Source organism: Marmota flaviventris, chromosome 7, assembly GCF_047511675.1.
Source record: "Marmota flaviventris isolate mMarFla1 chromosome 7, mMarFla1.hap1, whole genome shotgun sequence".
NCBI lineage: Eukaryota > Metazoa > Chordata > Mammalia > Rodentia > Sciuridae > Marmota > Marmota flaviventris.
The window spans coordinates 38,264,037-38,282,390 of record NC_092504.1 but is presented as its reverse complement, the minus strand read 5'-3'; the positions used below and the strand labels follow the sequence as shown (position 1 = coordinate 38,282,390).

The 18,354-nt window shown below is 35.8% G+C and overlaps 1 protein-coding gene across 2 annotated transcripts in view; it reads right to left on the bottom strand.

Annotated features, from left to right (window-relative positions):
• Positions 1-18,354, bottom strand: part of Atp10d (ATPase phospholipid transporting 10D (putative)) — a 112,868-nt gene that overhangs the window by 70,741 nt on the left and 23,773 nt on the right. Inside the window, exons 2-3 of one of the 2 annotated variants that reach the window (XM_027938441.2) lie at positions 12,296-12,622; positions 10,208-10,402 (exon numbers count right to left, since the gene is read on the bottom strand). In XM_027938441.2, the coding sequence (XP_027794242.1) occupies positions 10,208-10,402; positions 12,296-12,585 (485 nt within the window). In that variant the 5' untranslated portion in view covers positions 12,586-12,622. The remainder of the gene's footprint in view (positions 1-10,207; positions 10,403-12,295; positions 12,623-18,354) is intronic. The other variant, XM_071614259.1, reaches the window with a different exon arrangement.

Below are 18,354 nucleotides of genomic sequence, written 5' to 3'. Positions count from 1 at the left end.
TTATTTACATGCAGAGCAATTCCTGCATGCTGCTCTGGTCAGGAACCTAACAGGGCACAAGGCATATTATCTGCTGTCAGAGAGCTGCCCATCTGGCAGATAGGGTGGATAATTAAATAAAACACAATATTTTTTTAAAAAAATAATTATGCCACCATATTAACACCTCTAATGATCACTGAATAGATCCAAAATCAGCCTTCCATTTCAGTGGATTCGACCAACCACACATCAAAACTGCTAGAAATAAAAAGTTGTGCTGAACATATACAACTTTTTTCTTGTCATTATTCTATAATAAATGTAGCATGACAACAATTTATACAGCATTTAGATTGTATTAGGTATTATAAGTAATCTAGAGATGACTTAAAGTATGCAGGAGGATGTACCTAGGCTACATGCAAATATAATACCATTTTAAATAAGGGATTTGAGCATCCCCTCCCTCCCTTCACAGACACTGAGGGATGGCTGTACAGCTTAAAGTGATCCAGTCCTGATTTTACACAGTTGATTCTGAGAAAGGAGGATGGCAAATTTGATCCTTTGTCAAAGTACAGTTTTCTCATGCTGTACTTTTTTTTTTTTTCAATGAAAGACACATCTTTTGAGGTTTACTTGCCTTAAATACTCTGTTAAAGCTTTGTCCAAACTTCTTACACCTTTCTGTCCAATGACATTTTTTATGCTCCATAAAGCATTTTCCTTAGTATAAAATGAGGACATCATATGGTAGAATGTCAAATCAGCTAATGAAACAGCTAATGTAGAATGTCAAATCAGCTAATGAAACTATCGTTACTGGCATTTCATATAAAATGCCAGTAGCAATAGTTTCAAAGGTCTGTCTCATTCCCTCACTGTCTCTTAGATATATATGAAGAACTGGTATTTGACATAAAATTATACTTATTTTAAAAGCAAAGTTATTTGTTTTCTATTACATTTATGAGGTTAAATATTCATATTCAATGTAAAAATCCTGGTAGATAGTTATATTTTAAGCTATATTACCTATATGTTACAAATTATTGATTTGTGAGGTTAAATGGAAATGCCATCTTAGAGAAATATTTTCATAGCTTCTGCTCTACAAATTATACTAGATATTTAAAGAAATATCACCTCAATGGGCAAAATAAACATGAAGAAGTATGTTTTCAGGACCTAGCCTCCCTAAATACCTAATCCACCAGGTTGATCCAAATAAAGGAAATCCTTGACTCTACAATTTGCTAGTTTATGGAGAAAAGCAAATAAATGACTTAGTTCATCTTTATCAAACTTGACGTAAAAGTCTGTGCATACCAGTTCATTCTTCCATGGAAAAAAGTAATAGAATATGAAAAGATAGGCAGTGATCATATTTGAAAGTTCAGTCCTATATGCCATACCTGTGTGTAGGCATTCTGTTCCATAGAAAAAAAAAGAGTCACCAAAGGTTAACAGGAAGGGTATGATGCTACTTCTGTTTGCTCAGTCCTGCAATGGAGTACTGCACATTTTATTGGTGGCAGCTGAATTAGCAGTAGAAATGGCCAAGAGACCAATGGAAAATTATGGAAATAATTCAAGAGAAGGATGAAGACAATCAGAATGAAAGCAGTAGCAACAGAAATGAACAAGAGACAAAATCAGAACATATTTAGGTACCAGAGACAGCCAAGTTTTCTTAGTACATGAAAAGGAGTTACCAAGAATGACACTATGGTTTCTAACTTGTATGATGGGTTGATATTGCCTTCCAACATGTTTCAGATTTTGGAAGAAACTGCATCAGAGAGGGAATAAATTCATTCTGAGAAGTTTTTATTTGAAGAGGGATATGCAGTTAAAAAAATGTCTACCAGTTTGAACATTCTGATTTAATGCCCATGAATATAGATTCAGAATTGGAAGTATACAGAGAACAACTGGTACCAGGTAAGGTGTTGGGTTAACCACAAATCAGTGCCTAGGAAAGCTTGCAGTGAGATAAGGTCTCTAAAACAATGTGGTGAAAATGGGGAGCTGCCACTTCCCTTATCTCCAGTCCTTGGTAGATTATCTGAACAAAGTAACCTAGGTTGTAAAGAAAAGAAATGTACTCACAAACATCTAAGAAAGCCACCTTGCAGTGGACATGCAACCTATCTTATGTATTTCCCCAGCTTGTAGGCAGGGTACAGCCCTCCACTGCATCCTGGCCTGCCACTGCAGAGGAACAAGTGAATAATAAAATGTCCAAAACCGCTCCATTGAGTCCTCCAAGTTCTCTCTTTGGAATTAGTACACAGTATGCATGGGGTCTTTGCAGCCCTGGGGTTGAACACAAGGATAAAAGGTTCTTTAGGGAAAGAGATTTCAAGATGATAGAAAAGTGGAAGAAGATCCAAGAGAAAGTGATCCTAGAGAAATCAAGGGAGAAGAAAATTTTAGGAAGGAATCATAGTTAAGGGCCACAGAGGTATCTTTTTAAAATTTTAATTAGGTATATGTGACAGCAAAATGCATTTTGATTCATTGTACACAACTGCAGCACAAATTTTTACTTCTCTGGCTGTACACGATGTAGCATCATATCCTATATGCAGTCATACGTATATCTAGGGTAATGATGTCCATATAATTCTACCATCTTTCCTGCCCCCATGCACCCTCCCTACCCTCCCTCCCCTTTGCCAAAGTTCCTCCATTTTTTCCATGTCCCCCGTCCCTGTTTTGGATTAGCATCAACTTATCAGAGAGAACATTTGGTCTTTGGATTTTTGGCATTGGTTTACTTCACTTAGCATGATATTCTCCAACTCCATCCATTTACATGCAAATGCCATGATTTTATTCTCTTCTAATGCTGAATAATATTCCATTGTGTATATATACCACAGTTTCTTTATCCATTCATCTGTTGAAGGGCATCTAGGTTGCTTCCACAGTTTAGCTATATATGAATTGAGCTGCTATGAACAGAGGTATCTTGTAGCATAAGAATCACGGGCTGGGGTTGTAGCTCAGTGGTAGAGCGCTTGCCTAGCATGTATGAGTCACTGGGTTCGATTCTCAGCACCACATATAAATAAATAAAATAAAGATTCATTGAAAACTAAACAATATTAAAAAAAAAAAAAAGAATCAAAGCGCCTACAGATCTGGTTACAAAGTCTGCTGATAACATGTAATTATTGATAGGGAGCAGTAAAGGAGGAAGTGTGGCCTCCAGCAAATCAGGGAACAATCTGAAGTTGGAGAGTAGAACATTGCTAGAGTTTAGCTGTAGAAGAATAAAGAGTGAAAATAGGCTCTGTAAGGGAAGTGAGTCAAACACAAATTTGAATATAGGGAAGAAGCTGATAGAGAAGTCAAGATATAAAATTGAAGACAGAGGGGCTGGGGTTGTGGCTCAGTAGTAGAGCACTTACCTACCATGTGTGAGGCACTGGGTTTGATCCTCAGCACCACATAAAAATAAAATAAAAGGTATTGTGTTCACCTTCAACTAAAAAATAAAAACATTTTTTTTAATTTTAAAAAATTAAAGTACTAAAACAAATTTGAAGACAGAATGGAGGAAGTTGGTAGAGACTATAGAGAAACAATAAGGAATGACATTAACAATACAGATGGACAGGTTACTATTACAAGGAAGTGAGTTCCCTCTTAATCTAAGGTTGGAAAAAAAATAGATCAAGATTTGGATGTTATAATATGAAGGAATTTGAGCCAAGAATGGTGGCTCATGCCTGTAATCCCAGCAACTCAGCAGCCTGAGGCAGAAGCATTGCAGTTCAAGGCCAGCCTCAGCAATTTGTCAAGGCCCTAAGTAATTTAGCAGACCCTGCCTCAAAATAAAAAGAACTGGGGACTTGGCTCAGTGGTAAAGTGACCTTGGATTCAAACCCAAGTACCAAAAAAAAAAAAAAAAAAGGAATTTGAGATACATAGTTCATTTTCAATAGCTTCTACTTTCCCATATGTAAAAAAGCTAAGTGGAAATTGGTTGAGAATTTGTGAATGTAAGGAAGGAAGACAAGACTTGAACATTAAGGTACAAAATTTTATTTTTCTTTAAATATAAAAGTAAAATTGTTGTAAGCAATAATTTTATTTATTCTACACTAGAACAAAATTCAAATGAAGTCAACTTTACAAATGAATTCATGTCATTTTTCCCTATTTGGTATTCATATTGGGATTTTAAAAAATAGCTGATTTTCCTAATAGCTAGATCAATAAACATATACTGACATTAGTATATCATATACTGACATTAGTTATATGAGGTGCTAAGGATATGAAAATGATGAAGATATGGTCCCACTGTAAAAAATGTATAGTCAAAAAATTAAAAACACAAACAATAATTTCATACAAGAGAGGTAAACACAGCTACTATGGAAGCAGATGAGGGAGGCATTTACTCTTGGAGGAGTGGTCCTGCAACTTTTTGAAGGATGATCAGGTGAAGAGAGGAGGGACAGCACATCATTCAGGGTGCCCATCCTTGGGCAGAGGAACGAAGACAGGAGGCATGAGAGAGTGTAGAGTATGGAGGCAACTATACACTAAGTAACCATGATTCCTGCAAGTTTGCCTAACTTTGAACATTCACAAATGTTGGTCCATGCGAAATAAGACTAAGTTTCTTTCCTGAATATAGAATTTAAACTAGGAAGAGGATTGTCTTCTCTTGGGGCCTAAACATGCATTTAGAGCTTCTTACATCTACTTAGTTTTTTGTGCTGGTCAAAGCATGGTACTCATAATCCCTTCTTCAGGAAAGCTTCCAGGACCTTTTTCCTCTTTAAGAGTTCAATATTAAACAGCTCTGCCACATCAGCATTGGAAGAAGCTGAGAAAACAATGCCATTGACATTTAACAGTAACTCCACTTGGGTGGGAAATTGGTAAAGGGGAGTGAGGGAGGGAGATAAAGACAGGAAAATGTGGGCTTCTACTTCTTACTTTCTAAAACAAAAAATAGAACAGGATGGGATTTTGAACAAATAGCTCATTTTGATTTTTAAGGTATTTTTCTAGTAAACACTAAAAATAATTTATAATATATAAGATATATAACCAATTTCCATTTAACTTTTTCATATGGGAAAATAGAAGCTATTGAGCATGAACTATGTATCTCAAATTCTTTTTTTTTTTTTTTTTTTTTTTTTGGTACTTGGATTTGAATCCAAGATCACTTTACCACTGAGCCAAATCTCCAGTTCTTTTTATTTTGAGGTAGGGTCTTGCTAAATTACTCAGAGCTTTGACAAATTGCTGAGGTTGGCCTTGAACTGCAATCCTCCTGCTGAGTTGCTGGGATTACAGGCATGAGCCACCATGCCTGGCTCAAATAGTAATAGTAAGTTACCATTGGACACAACAACAGCTAGATTTTATGAGATGCTTTATATACCTTCACTCATTTGATTTTTATCTGTGGTTTGTGGTAGGTATTATTAATGTACTATGGTCCCCCCTTTTTACAAAATATTGACCCTGTGTGTTAAGTGACATAAGTTCCACAGCTCCTAAGTGACCCTGGTATTTGAAACCAGGCATGTGGCTCCATAGTACACTCTGTCAAGTACTAAGGTTTATTGCCAGCTCCCATTACTTCTGATGAACACCAAACAGAGTGTGGTTTAAATTACACTATAAAGTGAATGTGAAGAACCACTACTTTATAAAATGCCACATATAAAGTTAATTAACATAGAAGGCCACTGGTATTTTCATTCATTTCAAGAATCATGGAATTCCATAGATTTATGAGATAATCCTAAAATGCTAACAGTAGGTACTATCAACAACATGATGATTTTTTTCATGTTTTAAAACTAAATTTATTATTAGTAATTTAAATTTTACATACTGGTTTATGTATTTTTAAAAAATTTTTCCACATTTTTATTGGTACATTATAGTTGTACATAATGGTGGGATTCGTTGTTATATAGTCATTCATGCACACAATAAAACAATATAACTTGGCTGATATTATTCCCCATTATTTCCCCTTTCCTTCTCCTCCTCCCTCCCTGGTCCCTTTCCTCTATTCTACTGATTTGCCTACAATTTTCATGAGATTCACCACCACTACCTTTCTTTTCCTTTCTTTTCACTTTCACACATGAGATGAAAATATATGACCCTTGACCATCTGAGCTTGGCTTATTTCACTTAACATGATATTCTAAAGTTCCATCCATTTTCTTGGAAGTAACATAGTTTTAGTTATTTTTTTAATGGCTGAGTAAAACAATTTTCTTGTGTGTGTGTGTGTATGTGTGTGTGTATATATGTTTATATATACACACACACATACACACATTTTCTTTCTCTATAGATCTGTTGATGGACTCCAAGGCTGGTTTCATAGTTTGGCTGTTGTGAACTGTGCTGCTATAACGGTGGTATATATTATTACTGTAGTATGATGACTTTAATTCTTTTGGATAAATATAGAGGAATAATATCATTGGGTTGTATGGTGGTTCCATGCCTAATTTTTTGAGGAAGCTCCATACTGATTTCCATAGTGATTGTACTAATTTGCAGTCCCACAAACAATTGTAAAAATGTTATTTTTCTCTCCACATCCTCTGCAGTATTTATTAATACATTTATTTATGTAGGTACTGGGAATTTAAACCAGGAGCACTTTACCATTTAACTACATCACCAGTCCTTTTAATTTTTATTTATATTTTATTTTATTTATTTTTAAAAATCTTTATTTTATTTATTCATTTTTATGTGGTGCAGAGGATCATACCTAGGGCCTCAGACTTGTGAGGTGAGTGCTCTACCACTGAGCCATAAACCCAGCCCTTAATTTTTATTTTTGAGACAGGATCTCACTAAGTTGCTTAAAACCTTGAGAAATTGCTGAGGCTGATCTCAGACTTGCAATACTCCTGCATCAGCCTCCTGAGTCATTGGGATTACAGCACTGCACCTGGCTTTACTGTTTGTACTCTTGATGATTGTCATTCTGATTAGCATGAGATAAAATCTCAGTGTAGGCTTGATTTGCATTTCCCTAATTACTAATGATGTGAACACTATGGTAATTTTTGAAGGTCAGAAAATAGTGTCTGTCCCTTGAGGGTAGGCCTTATATATCTATTTTTTATTTAAATCTTACTATTATTTGGATGAAGTGTCCCCAAAGGCCTATGTGTTGAAGGATTGGTCCTCAGCCCATGGCACTATTTGGGAAGTGGTAGAATCTTTGAGAGATGAGGCCTAGTGGGAGGAAGATACGTCATCTGGAGTGCACCTTGAAGCAACTTCTTGTACCCTAGACCCTGTCTCTCTCTTTTTCTCTTTGCTTCCTGGCTGCCAGAAAGTGAGCAGTATCTTCTGCCATTTGTTCCTGCCGTGATGTGCTGCCTCACTTCAGGCCCAAAAGCAATGGGGCTGACCAACCATGGACTGAAATTTTCAAAATTATGTCCCTACATAAACACTTTTTTAAAAAAAAAAAATTTGATTAGCTCAGACATTGTGTTAGGTAACATAAATCTGACTAGCACAAATTAAATTTCTCATTGCCTGCCATGTAGAAGACACCCAAATTTGTTAAATGAGTAATAATGTTATTTTCAAGACATTTCTATTATCTTGAAACAGACCTATACCCTTATAAAGACTCCCAATTTAAAGGCAGTCTTAAGAAAATGAGGTTTCCTTTAGAAATTGGAGTGTAATAAGGTTTAAATGTTTAATTTCTGCTGCGGTGTTGGTTGTTTCAAATGATTCTTACCCATAAAAATTAAGCGTTTGTGAAAGACTGCATATTACAAATAAGAACCAAATTATCTGCCTAGAAATATTAATATGCTTCTTCCAAAAGCTTGCTAAGTTTAATAGCTCTATACTTTCACACTCAATTTTCTGAGAAATAATTTACTCTCCTAAACGAACTCTTTACATTTCATAGGAATATAAGCATATTTAAATCAACAATGCATGGTTTTATAGCCTACCTTCATTTCTTTAGAGCCTTATAATAATTATTCAAAGAACAATTTGAGAAGAATACATAAGCACTCTATATTCTTCTATATCGCTAAACAAAAGTAAATTACATAGAATATAGATGAAAAGAAAATCATCCAAGTCTCTTATGAAATACAATCATGAAGAAATATCTTAGAATGGACCTTAAATAATTGACTAGAATATTGCATTTCATTATTCAGTTTATGCGCAAATCATCTACAAAAGATCTAGACTATGTCTAAAAGGACCAAAAAAATTAGTTATGCCAGGTCTCCCACTAGGCAATATGAATATCTAAAAAATAGTAAGATGTTATTAGAAGTTCTCAAGTGTGGCTTAATGACTTGATGATGTGGCATGCAAAAGCTCTAGCTAATTGTGAATGATCTGTAATGGTAGTCCTGATGGCTAACCTTTTCTTGCCATTACAAAGTACTAGGTACTATGCTTACTGTTTTATCATTACATTCAAAATCAAAGAAGGTGGGTATTTGGCAAGCTTATATAATTTCACCAAAGCTGCACAGTTACCAAGATTAGAAAGAACTTTTTAGAACTTAGAAAGTTAATTAAACACATATTATCAACTCTAAACTCATATTAAAAATCAGCAATTGGGGCTGGTGTTGTGGCTCAGTGGCAGAGTGCTTGCCTACCATGTGTGAGGCACTGGGTTCGCACCACATATAAATGAATAAAACAAAGGTTCATTGACAACTAAAAAAAGAATTAAATTTTAAAAGTCAGCAATTATTTATATGTAAGAATATATATAAAAATAGATAATAAGTATTCTTTTCATTTGACAAATTTGGTTTTAGCTGGATAATCTTATAATTTTTCAAAATGTGGACTTTGTTCCCTATAAAATCATTTCATCCCTTTATCCCTGGAATTTTTATAAGTAATCAAATATTAATGAATGATTCATAGAACTATTGTAAATGTTCTATGATTTTAAAAAGCAAATTACAAACTTACATTATACTACTATTCCATTGTTTAACAGAATACATCAGGTTTTTTTTTTTTTTCTTTTTTTGGTGGGGAGCAGGGACCAGGGATTGAACTCAGAGGCACACAATCACTTAGCCACATCCCAGCCTTATTTTTTCTTTTTCTTTTTCTTTTTTTTTTTTTGTATTTCATTTAGAGACAAGGTCTCACTGAGTTGCTTAATGCCTCGCAGTTGCTGAAGCTAGCTTTGAACTCGCAATCCTCCTGTCTCAGCCTCCCAAGCTACTGAGATTACAGGCGTGCGCTGTTGCTCCTGGCCTGGTTCTCTTTTAATTAAACACAAGTATAAGAAAAAAGTAGAACTAAATTTTCATTATTCCCATAATCTCACATCATCTTTTAAAGAAATGTTCCTTTTCTTGTTTTCTTGATAGATCTTTAAAACAAATGTGAAAACCACTGAAGTCTAATAATAAACAATATTGAGAATTCTGCAGGTTTCAGCTCAAATATCACTTCTTCAGCAAGTCTTCCCTAGCCTACTTCTCTCTGGCTCATATAAGGTTGCAGACAAGACACACATGTCTATATTGTTCCCTAAATACTGACTTATAATCTAAAAATAAAAACTCAGGAGCTGCATATAAGATACCTCAAGGTACCAAACTCACCTCAGCTGAGTTTATTATTGGTTACACAGAGTTTCTACTTATTTTACAAATATTGAAAATGCAAGTCTCTAATAATATCCATGCTACTGAATGGACTTGCTCCTGTGGATGCTGCTGCTACTGCGATGGGCTACCTCCACTCTGTGCATAAAAAGGAACACTTTTCTCCACTTCTCCAAAATCCCTTTCCTCCATAGGTAGCTCCTGTCTTCTCTTCACATCCCAATTTATTTTTCATATCCATTCAAGTTTACTCTTGTTTTTCATAATTCATCTTATTTCTGATCCTAAATTATGACATCTAATGTTAAAAACAATTTGCTTGTTCTCCTTCTTATGGATTGAGGTCTCTTTCAATTCCACTGTGCACAAGTTATAGAAGTCCTGGATCTACAAAGGCTATTGTTTTCCTTCCAACACCTGACTTAAAGTTCACTGTAGGATTTTAAGAAATATTCATAGAAAACAATAACAACCACACAGAAAAAAAAAGGTCCTGGTCACGCCTAGGAGGGAAAAAACCAACACATTTCTAAATGATATAAAGATGTACATATATTCTTCAGTGAAGCTCCAGTTACACTTACCTACTGTAAACTTTAGTGACTAAATTGTTGATCTGTTTGTCGATTTTGTATTTTCGGTAATCTTCCAAGCCATCCTTAATTGCGATAATTGTAAGGACCACCACCAGAGGCAGCATGGTAATTTCCTTTTGGAAGGCTTCTACCAAAGGCACCCAGTTCAGGACGACTAAGAACAGGAAGTACAAATTGGCAGCCCTGCAATCCAAATATGCAGAGGAAGGTGTAAAGGAAGTACTATTTTCTCTATTTTAAAAGTTAAAAATAGAAGAAATTCAGAGTCAGCATGTTTTTAACTCTTTAGTCTTTTGTATAACCAAATAGATTCAAACTAGGGCCCAAATAAGTGGGAAAACCTGAGGGTGTTTGTTTGGTTTTTGTCTTCTCTTTGAGGGTAACCCTTCTATTTCTTTGTAAGCTATTCAAAACCTAATTATTCAGAAACTTCTTAGCTTTCTCTGTTTTATTTTTAAATATTCCTCTACTAGTTCCTTATTTTAAGTTTAAAAGAAAACCAAAATCTCAATCTTGCATAGCCCCTTGAATTTTTATCACATATTTTCCCATTGACCATGAAATGACTCAAAAGAATACTCTACTAATATTTTTTCTTTTTCTTCTGTGACTTTGATTATTTGTAAGTGGACCATATCCAGCTCTACAGGGAACTTTTCAAATTTCTGATTTGTTTTCAATTAAACACACTAGATTACAAACTCCATAGAAGACATAAATACCCATAATACTTAAAGCCAGTAATTCAACAAATTCACATCTGCACTTCAAACACAACCACTGTTGAATAAGTGCATATGAAGTATATATAGAATGAAATATGGGAATAAAGTATGTAGAATGAATCATAAATGTTAAGAACCTCTACACTCACAATAGCACTTCAAATACATTTACAAAAAAAAAAAAAATCCAGCCAAGCTTCTTTTTACAACTGTCTTTCCTTTTTTTGTTAATCTTTCTTGTCATAATAGCTCAATATGTTCCCATCAACTTTTTATTCCTTTCATTGAATTCCTCACATCTAACCCACCATAACTGTAATAGGTTAGAGTAACAGTCCCACATTGTTCTAAGTTCAGGTTGCCATGACAACTCACCAGACTATATACTTCAGCTTCCTAAATGAACTGTCTGCCTAAGTCCCTCCATCTATGCATCACACTGAAATACAGGCATGAGAATGTTACTCTGCTCAGAAATGTGCCTGCAGTTTTTGGTCTCACCTCTTTATCCTGACATCAAGGCCCTTCTGGTGGATTAGACTTATATTTCCAACACTATTTCTTAATGCTCCCCGGAATAGATCCTATGTGTTATCAGAGAAGACCACTCCCAAGGCTAGAATGTCTCACCCACCCTTAGAAGTAGGTCACATGCCACTTTGCCTTCCATTGCTCACACTGGTATTATGATTCTCTGTGAGGTTCCCATTCTACATGATGGCACTGGATAACACTCATCACATTCCCCATATCTTTCTTCATTTGTATATAATTCTTGTGTCCCTGGCTAATCTGAAAACTCCACAAGGAAAGGAGCAATGCTTTTACCTGCATTTCCTTAGGTGCCTAAACTCAGAAGCTCTTCCTTAAATGCATATTAAACTAAATTATGTCACTGCTTCAGATAGCAACATCGTACACCACATTTGCTTCAGGACTCTATTTCCCCATGTTACGAAGTAAGAAAAATGTGAAATGAAAATGGAGTATGGTTTAATGGAAAGAACACTAAAGCAAGAGAGAGAAGATGACAAGGCTGTAGCCGTTGGTCAGTTATCACTGGCAGGACACTGGCTACACCACAAAGAGTTGCCTAATTCTATAATAATTTTAGAATAACAGTGCCTTCTCTGGTAAAGAGAGGCATCTTACCAACTGTAAAGTGCTATGTGAATGTGAGGGGCCATCATGCCAATAGCAGACTTGAACCCAAATTTCCAAGGAGGATGTCACAAGCCTTAGGCTTAAATAACACACAGTGTGGTGAAAATGAAAATAAAAATGTGTCAACTAAAATGAACAGCATTCTAAGTTTTTTGTTCTTTTTTTTTTCTCAAAAAGAAAACAGTACCTGTGAAACTGTTCAAATAAATTTCTTGGCACAAAATTCAGAAGTGTGTACTTTGTCGTTCGTATTCGGTTATTCACGTAGGTTCCAGAGAACTTTTCATACTCATCCTTGAAGGGCCAGAGATGGGGAATAACAACCCGGTGCTTTCCTGCCAGTTTGGGGGTCTGGGAGGATTTGGCCCCACAAACAAGTAGCGAGGAATAGTTGTACGACCTCTCATCATCATCCCTGTTTCGGCGACCCATCAGTTGCTGCCAGTGATATCTGGCCCATTGGAAAACCTCAGTCATGTCCAGGATGCAGTGAGATCCAGGTTGGGTAGGTGATCTGGCAAAAAGCAAACAAAACACACATCCAATAAGCTTCTGGGAAGTCTTTTTTTTGGGGGGGTGTAACCAGGGCTTGAACTCAGGAAGACTTGACCACTGAGCCATATCCCCAGCCCTATTTTGTATTTTATTTAGAGACAGGGTCTCACTGAGTTGCTTAGCACCTCGCTTTTGCTGAGGCTGGCTTTGAATTCTCGATCCTCCTGTCTCAGCTTCCTGAACACCTGGGATTACAGGCGTGTGCCACCATGCCTGGTTGGAAGTCTTAAAGGAGAGCAAATTTTTAAACTTTTTCTATCCCAAATAAATACATGTCCCAATATTTCAACATATAATTTGGAAAATAAACCACATCTTTGGAGCTTTATTTTAAACAAGTCTTTATTTTAAAAAAGCACACACCATCTGCCTTATAGACCAATCATCTGATCACCTAAGCAACAAAAGATAGCATCTAAAAGACCATTCTTTATAACTTGAAGCAAACACTTTGGCCTTAACGTGTGCTCATGTTAAGTCTTGACACTTCTTGTCAGTTTTTTCACCTATAAAATGAGAATAATGCCATGTATTTCAAGAAAATGCCACAAGGATTAAAAGAACAATATGTAAATCGCCCAGCCTAAAGCCTGATGGTGAGTGAGCAGTCAATAAAATCCATTCTGTGTAGATTACAACAATGGTCACAAAGTTTTCCTATGCACATCCTTTTGTCCATCAGGAGGTGAATTCTTTCCCTACCTGTTGAAAATTGTTTCTATCCCCTGGCCATGATCTTTGCTTTGTCTAAAGAAAGACTAACACACAGGCCACAAGCAGGGGCTTGAAAAGTGCTTGCTCAACAGGACTTGCTCTCTCTCACTGCTCTTGGGAACCCTTTTGCCACTTCCATGAGCCTGGCCTGCCTGGACTAGTCTGCTGGAGAAGAACGCACAGCTCATTTACCACCTTTACTCCTGCCAATATGTGGGTGAGCCACTGGCTTCCAGCAGACCACCAGCACATGAATGTGCCCAGCTGACACATCGGGAACACAGATGAGCTGTTCCAGCTGAGCTGAGCCTAAACTGCCAATCCACCAAATCTTGAGTCACTAAATGCTATGTCACCAAAATTTGGGATGGTGTATTATAAAACAAAATCTAACTGATCCATAGTCCCTTCCTTATTTTCAAGTTTTCCTTATTTTCCAGGAAATTCAGCGCCATCTAGAAGCTCTTTAGCCAGAAAAAAAAAAAAAAAAGTGAGGGGAGGCTAACATTTATGAACATAGGACACTATATTCCAAGCACTTTGCGACGTCTTTTACATATATTATCTTACCTAATATTTGGGCCAATCCAGTGACACAGGTAGCTAAGGTTGATTCAACCACATCTTTCTGACTCAAAAGTTTTGACCATTAATGTGTTTCATTCATCTGTGTATCTAGAGTGTCTGGCACTTAGCACATGTCCCTAAAAGTTCATCTAGCAGATAATGAGCACATCATAAAAGTACGTGCAGGGCAAGGTCTGGGACCTTGGTTTCCATCTTTGCTTTATCAATGCCATTGCATTTACTTATCTTGGATTGAAATTCATCTCTGGAGATTCTTATCTAATAAATCTGTGGATATGTCCTGAGCATTTGAATTAACAAGACTTTACAGGTGGGAATCTGATTTAGGTGTCCACAGACTTCACCTAGAGAAAATCTAGGTTATGTGCTTCACGCCACACTACATTAGGAATACAGAGATGGTTAAGACTTAGCTCCCATTCTCCAGCAGCCCAAGGTCTAGGTGAGGTGATGGCCTGGAAATGTCAAAATGCAATCCCAGGTGCAAAACAGAACTGATGGCACTGAAGTAGTTTGGGAAAATTATTTAAACCTGCTTCCTTCATAAGCTTCATTCTAAGTTTATAACCTAAGTATTCTTTTCCCTAAAGTTTTATACCAACCAGGAATTAATAGTTTCCCCCATAGGGCAATAAAATTACATCCAGCTTTCATGGATCTAATACACTAAATCATTACCTAGCAGCAACGGGAGATTTAATCCAAGTATTCCAGTGATTCTAGTGAATCAATATTTTTTAAATCCATGCTTGTTAGTATACCTTTTTATTATACATTGGGCCTTAAGCAATCCAAGAGATTACAGTTATCTTTATCCTTGCATTTACAGAAAAAAAACTGAATCATAACCTTTCAAACATCCATCAGATCTTTAAAAACTGCATGAATTGGAAGCAAAATAATAAAAATAAATAATAATAGAAAGTCATTTTTAATGGCAGAAGACAACAGTCTCTGAGTGCTTGTAATTGTGTCTGAATTAATTTAACCCACGATATGTGCCCCTGCTAGAAAGTTAGTCTTAGCTAGCTTGTATCATCAAATCAGTCTTATCAATCTAAACAAATGATAGGACCAAGAAGAAAAAGTTCTATCCCCATCATATCTCTGTCCTTTGGAGTTTATCCTCAAAAATACTTTAACAAAGAGAACTTAATCAATGACCACTGACTGGCCAAATTAATGCTCACTATCATTTCAATATAATTTGTAAAATGCTGACTGACCTCTGAAATATATTTGAAAAACCTGTTTTTCACTTCAGTATATAAAAATAGTGTAGTCTTTTGGCTATAACTTGTAATGACAACTTGAGTTATTACAGTAGTTCAGAACATATCCAAAAATATCCCCTGGCATAGAGATATAAGATAATGTCATTAAATTAATCAACATGTAGCAGAGGAAAATAGTTGATATAAATACTAAGTGCTTTTCATGCATTTCACACCATACTCACTAGGTGATCATTAGGACAAAATTTATGATTTTTACAAGATTGAAGTTAGCATAATTTGCTATTATTTCTGGAAACTTTAGAAGACAGTTTTCATTTGAAAGTAAATTCTTATTAAGACATAAGGATATGTATCCCTCTAGTGTCCACGGTCTCATACAACAATCTAAATTCTACTTGGCTCTGAAGATTTCAGAACATGATTTTTTGAGATTGCAAACATAAGATTAATTAAATATAGGAAGAGTTAACTTCTGGTAATTCCTGGTGTGTATGACTAATAACCTCACACTTACAAAAATACTGACTCACAGAGACAATTACTTCTCATTCCACAGACCCAGACAAGAACCACATTTTTCCTTAAGTCATTTTATTTCCAAGAAATAATTTTATGATGCCTGAAAAACATTTAATTGTTGAACTATTTCTAGGTCTGCTTTCCTCTGAGCCTTTTCAATGTCCTTAAAATTAGGTGACCTTTCCTTCCTCCTTTTCATTCTCAAGGAATTTTAGAGGAAACAGAATTGGGGCTGGCTCACTCTCCCACCCCCAGCATCTCGGCATCTCCCTCAGCTGCCAATAGTCCTTTTCCTACCCTCCACCGCTGGCCCAACAGCTCAGCCTCTTGTAAGAACTCTTTCCCATCAGCACTGCTGCTCATTCTTGAAAAGTGATAATTGGATCAGAGGATGAATTGAAGCAAAACAGAGAATCTGTGCTTTCATGGGACTGGGAAGAAAAAATCTGGTTTGAAGATAATTAACAAATAATGAGAGTCTTCCCAAATTTCCAGTTTAATTAAATCCTTTTATATTGGGCAGAAATACAAGGGTCTACATAGCTACCCTAAATCAGTGGCTTTCAACCTATATTACATACATACTTGTAACTAAAACAAAGGTTCTGCAAAATAGTTCTGACCCTTACCATTTGCCACGCATACAAATATTTTCTGTTCTTTCTGTCCCGTATTCATAAGATACCTGGAATTGGTTTCAAGGTCCACTAACATTTTTCTCTATATACTTTGTATGCCACTAATTGCATCTGGTACCTCACTGAAGTGAAAGTGTACTAGGAAGTGGACAGATCCATGTTTCCAGCCCCAACAGGTGCAGAAAACAGACACTTATGGTCAAAAGGCACCAAAAGACACCAGCAACTTCCCAGGTACAAGCCTGTACCTTTCCCACCAGAGCCTGGAGCACGTGGTCTTTTCTTCTTTCTCCATCTCACCAGAAAAGTTAAAAGTATGCCAATACTGAGAAAAGGATCTCTTATTAATATTGTTTCATGTAAATATTCAGGAAAGTTTCTTTAAGAAAAAGAAAAGCAAACCAGAGTAAGTCATACCTCCTTAAGAATCATTAAGACTCATGTTATTTTAAAGTTTAGACTTGGGAAATTATGTAATCTAGAGTGCACAAATATGTAATTCTATACAATGATGTATTTGGTCAGGGTGTTGGTAAAGATGTTGTTTTAATTTTTTTAAGTATAGAGAGAACCAACATGTTAAAATGGACATAAATTCACAAAAAATAATGGCAATTAGCTTCTCTTAAAAGAAAAATCAACAGAATACTGGGCACAATTTTGACATGGTAACAAATGACAGAGACTCTTTCCTATGGCCTCTGATTGTAATTCAAAATTTCATAGTTATGCATTTTAATTGAGAGAATGAGTACTTTTTTTTTAGGTTGTAGATGGACACAAAACCTTTATTTTGTTTATTTATTTATTTATTTTTGCTTTTCATTCATCTTTTTTTATACATATTTTAATTGATTTTTTTAAAAAATAAATGACAGTGGAATGCATTACAATTCTTATTACATGTATACAGCACAATTTTTTCATATATCTGGTTGTATATAAAGTATGTTGACACAAATTTGTGTCTTCATACATGTTCTTTGGATGATGATAAGGCTGTAGTGTTGAGCCACAACCCCAGCCCCTATTTTACTCATTTTTAATTTTTTTTTTTTATTTTGGCCAGGTGCAGTGGCACATACTATAATCCCAGCGGTTCAGGAGGCTGAGGCAGGAGGATCACAAGTTCAAAGCCAGCCTCAGCAACTTAGCAAGGCCCTGTCTCTAAATAAAACACAAAACAGGGCTAGGGATGTGGCCCCAAGCATCCCTGGGTTCAATCCCTGGTACCAAAACAAAAAAAAATGATTTTGATTGACATATAATTATTATACATACTTAAGGGGTACAATATGATGTTTTGATACAGGTATATTAATCAAGTCAGGCTAATTAGCATGTCTTTCACTTTATACATTTATGATTTCTTTGTGGTGAGAACATTCAAAATCCCTTCTTTTGGCTATTCTGAAATATTCAATACAAAACTGTTAAGCATAGTCACTCTTCTGAGCAAAAGCACATCAGAACTCATTCCACCCTCTCTACCTGTAACTTTGTATCTACTTAACCACTCTCCCCCTAGCCCTCCTCTCCCACTTTAGCCAGACTGGAGTAACTGCTCTTCTACTCTCTTCTATGAAATCAGCTTCTTTATATTCCATACATGCATGAGATCAGGCTCACCCCATTTGGAAACATCAAATTCCTCCTGTTCTATAGATCCAGGCTCAAATATTAGCTGTACCACTTGTTAGTTATAATCACTAACTAGCTATGACTGATAATAATTAGCCTCTGAACTTCATTTCCTGAGGAATAAAATGAGACCATACTTGGAGACAGAACACACTGGAGGTGAACAACATTCCTTCTATTCTTTGCTCACCTCTTCAGCATTTCTCAAGCCATAGATAAATAGAGTGGAGCCCTGTACATTGGACTGAGGTACAAACTTTAAAATTTTTGCTTTCAATTTAAATGCAGTTGTTCAAGTCTAAGTAAACACTCAGTTTAATGTACCTGTTAATACCTGAGAAGTAACTACCATT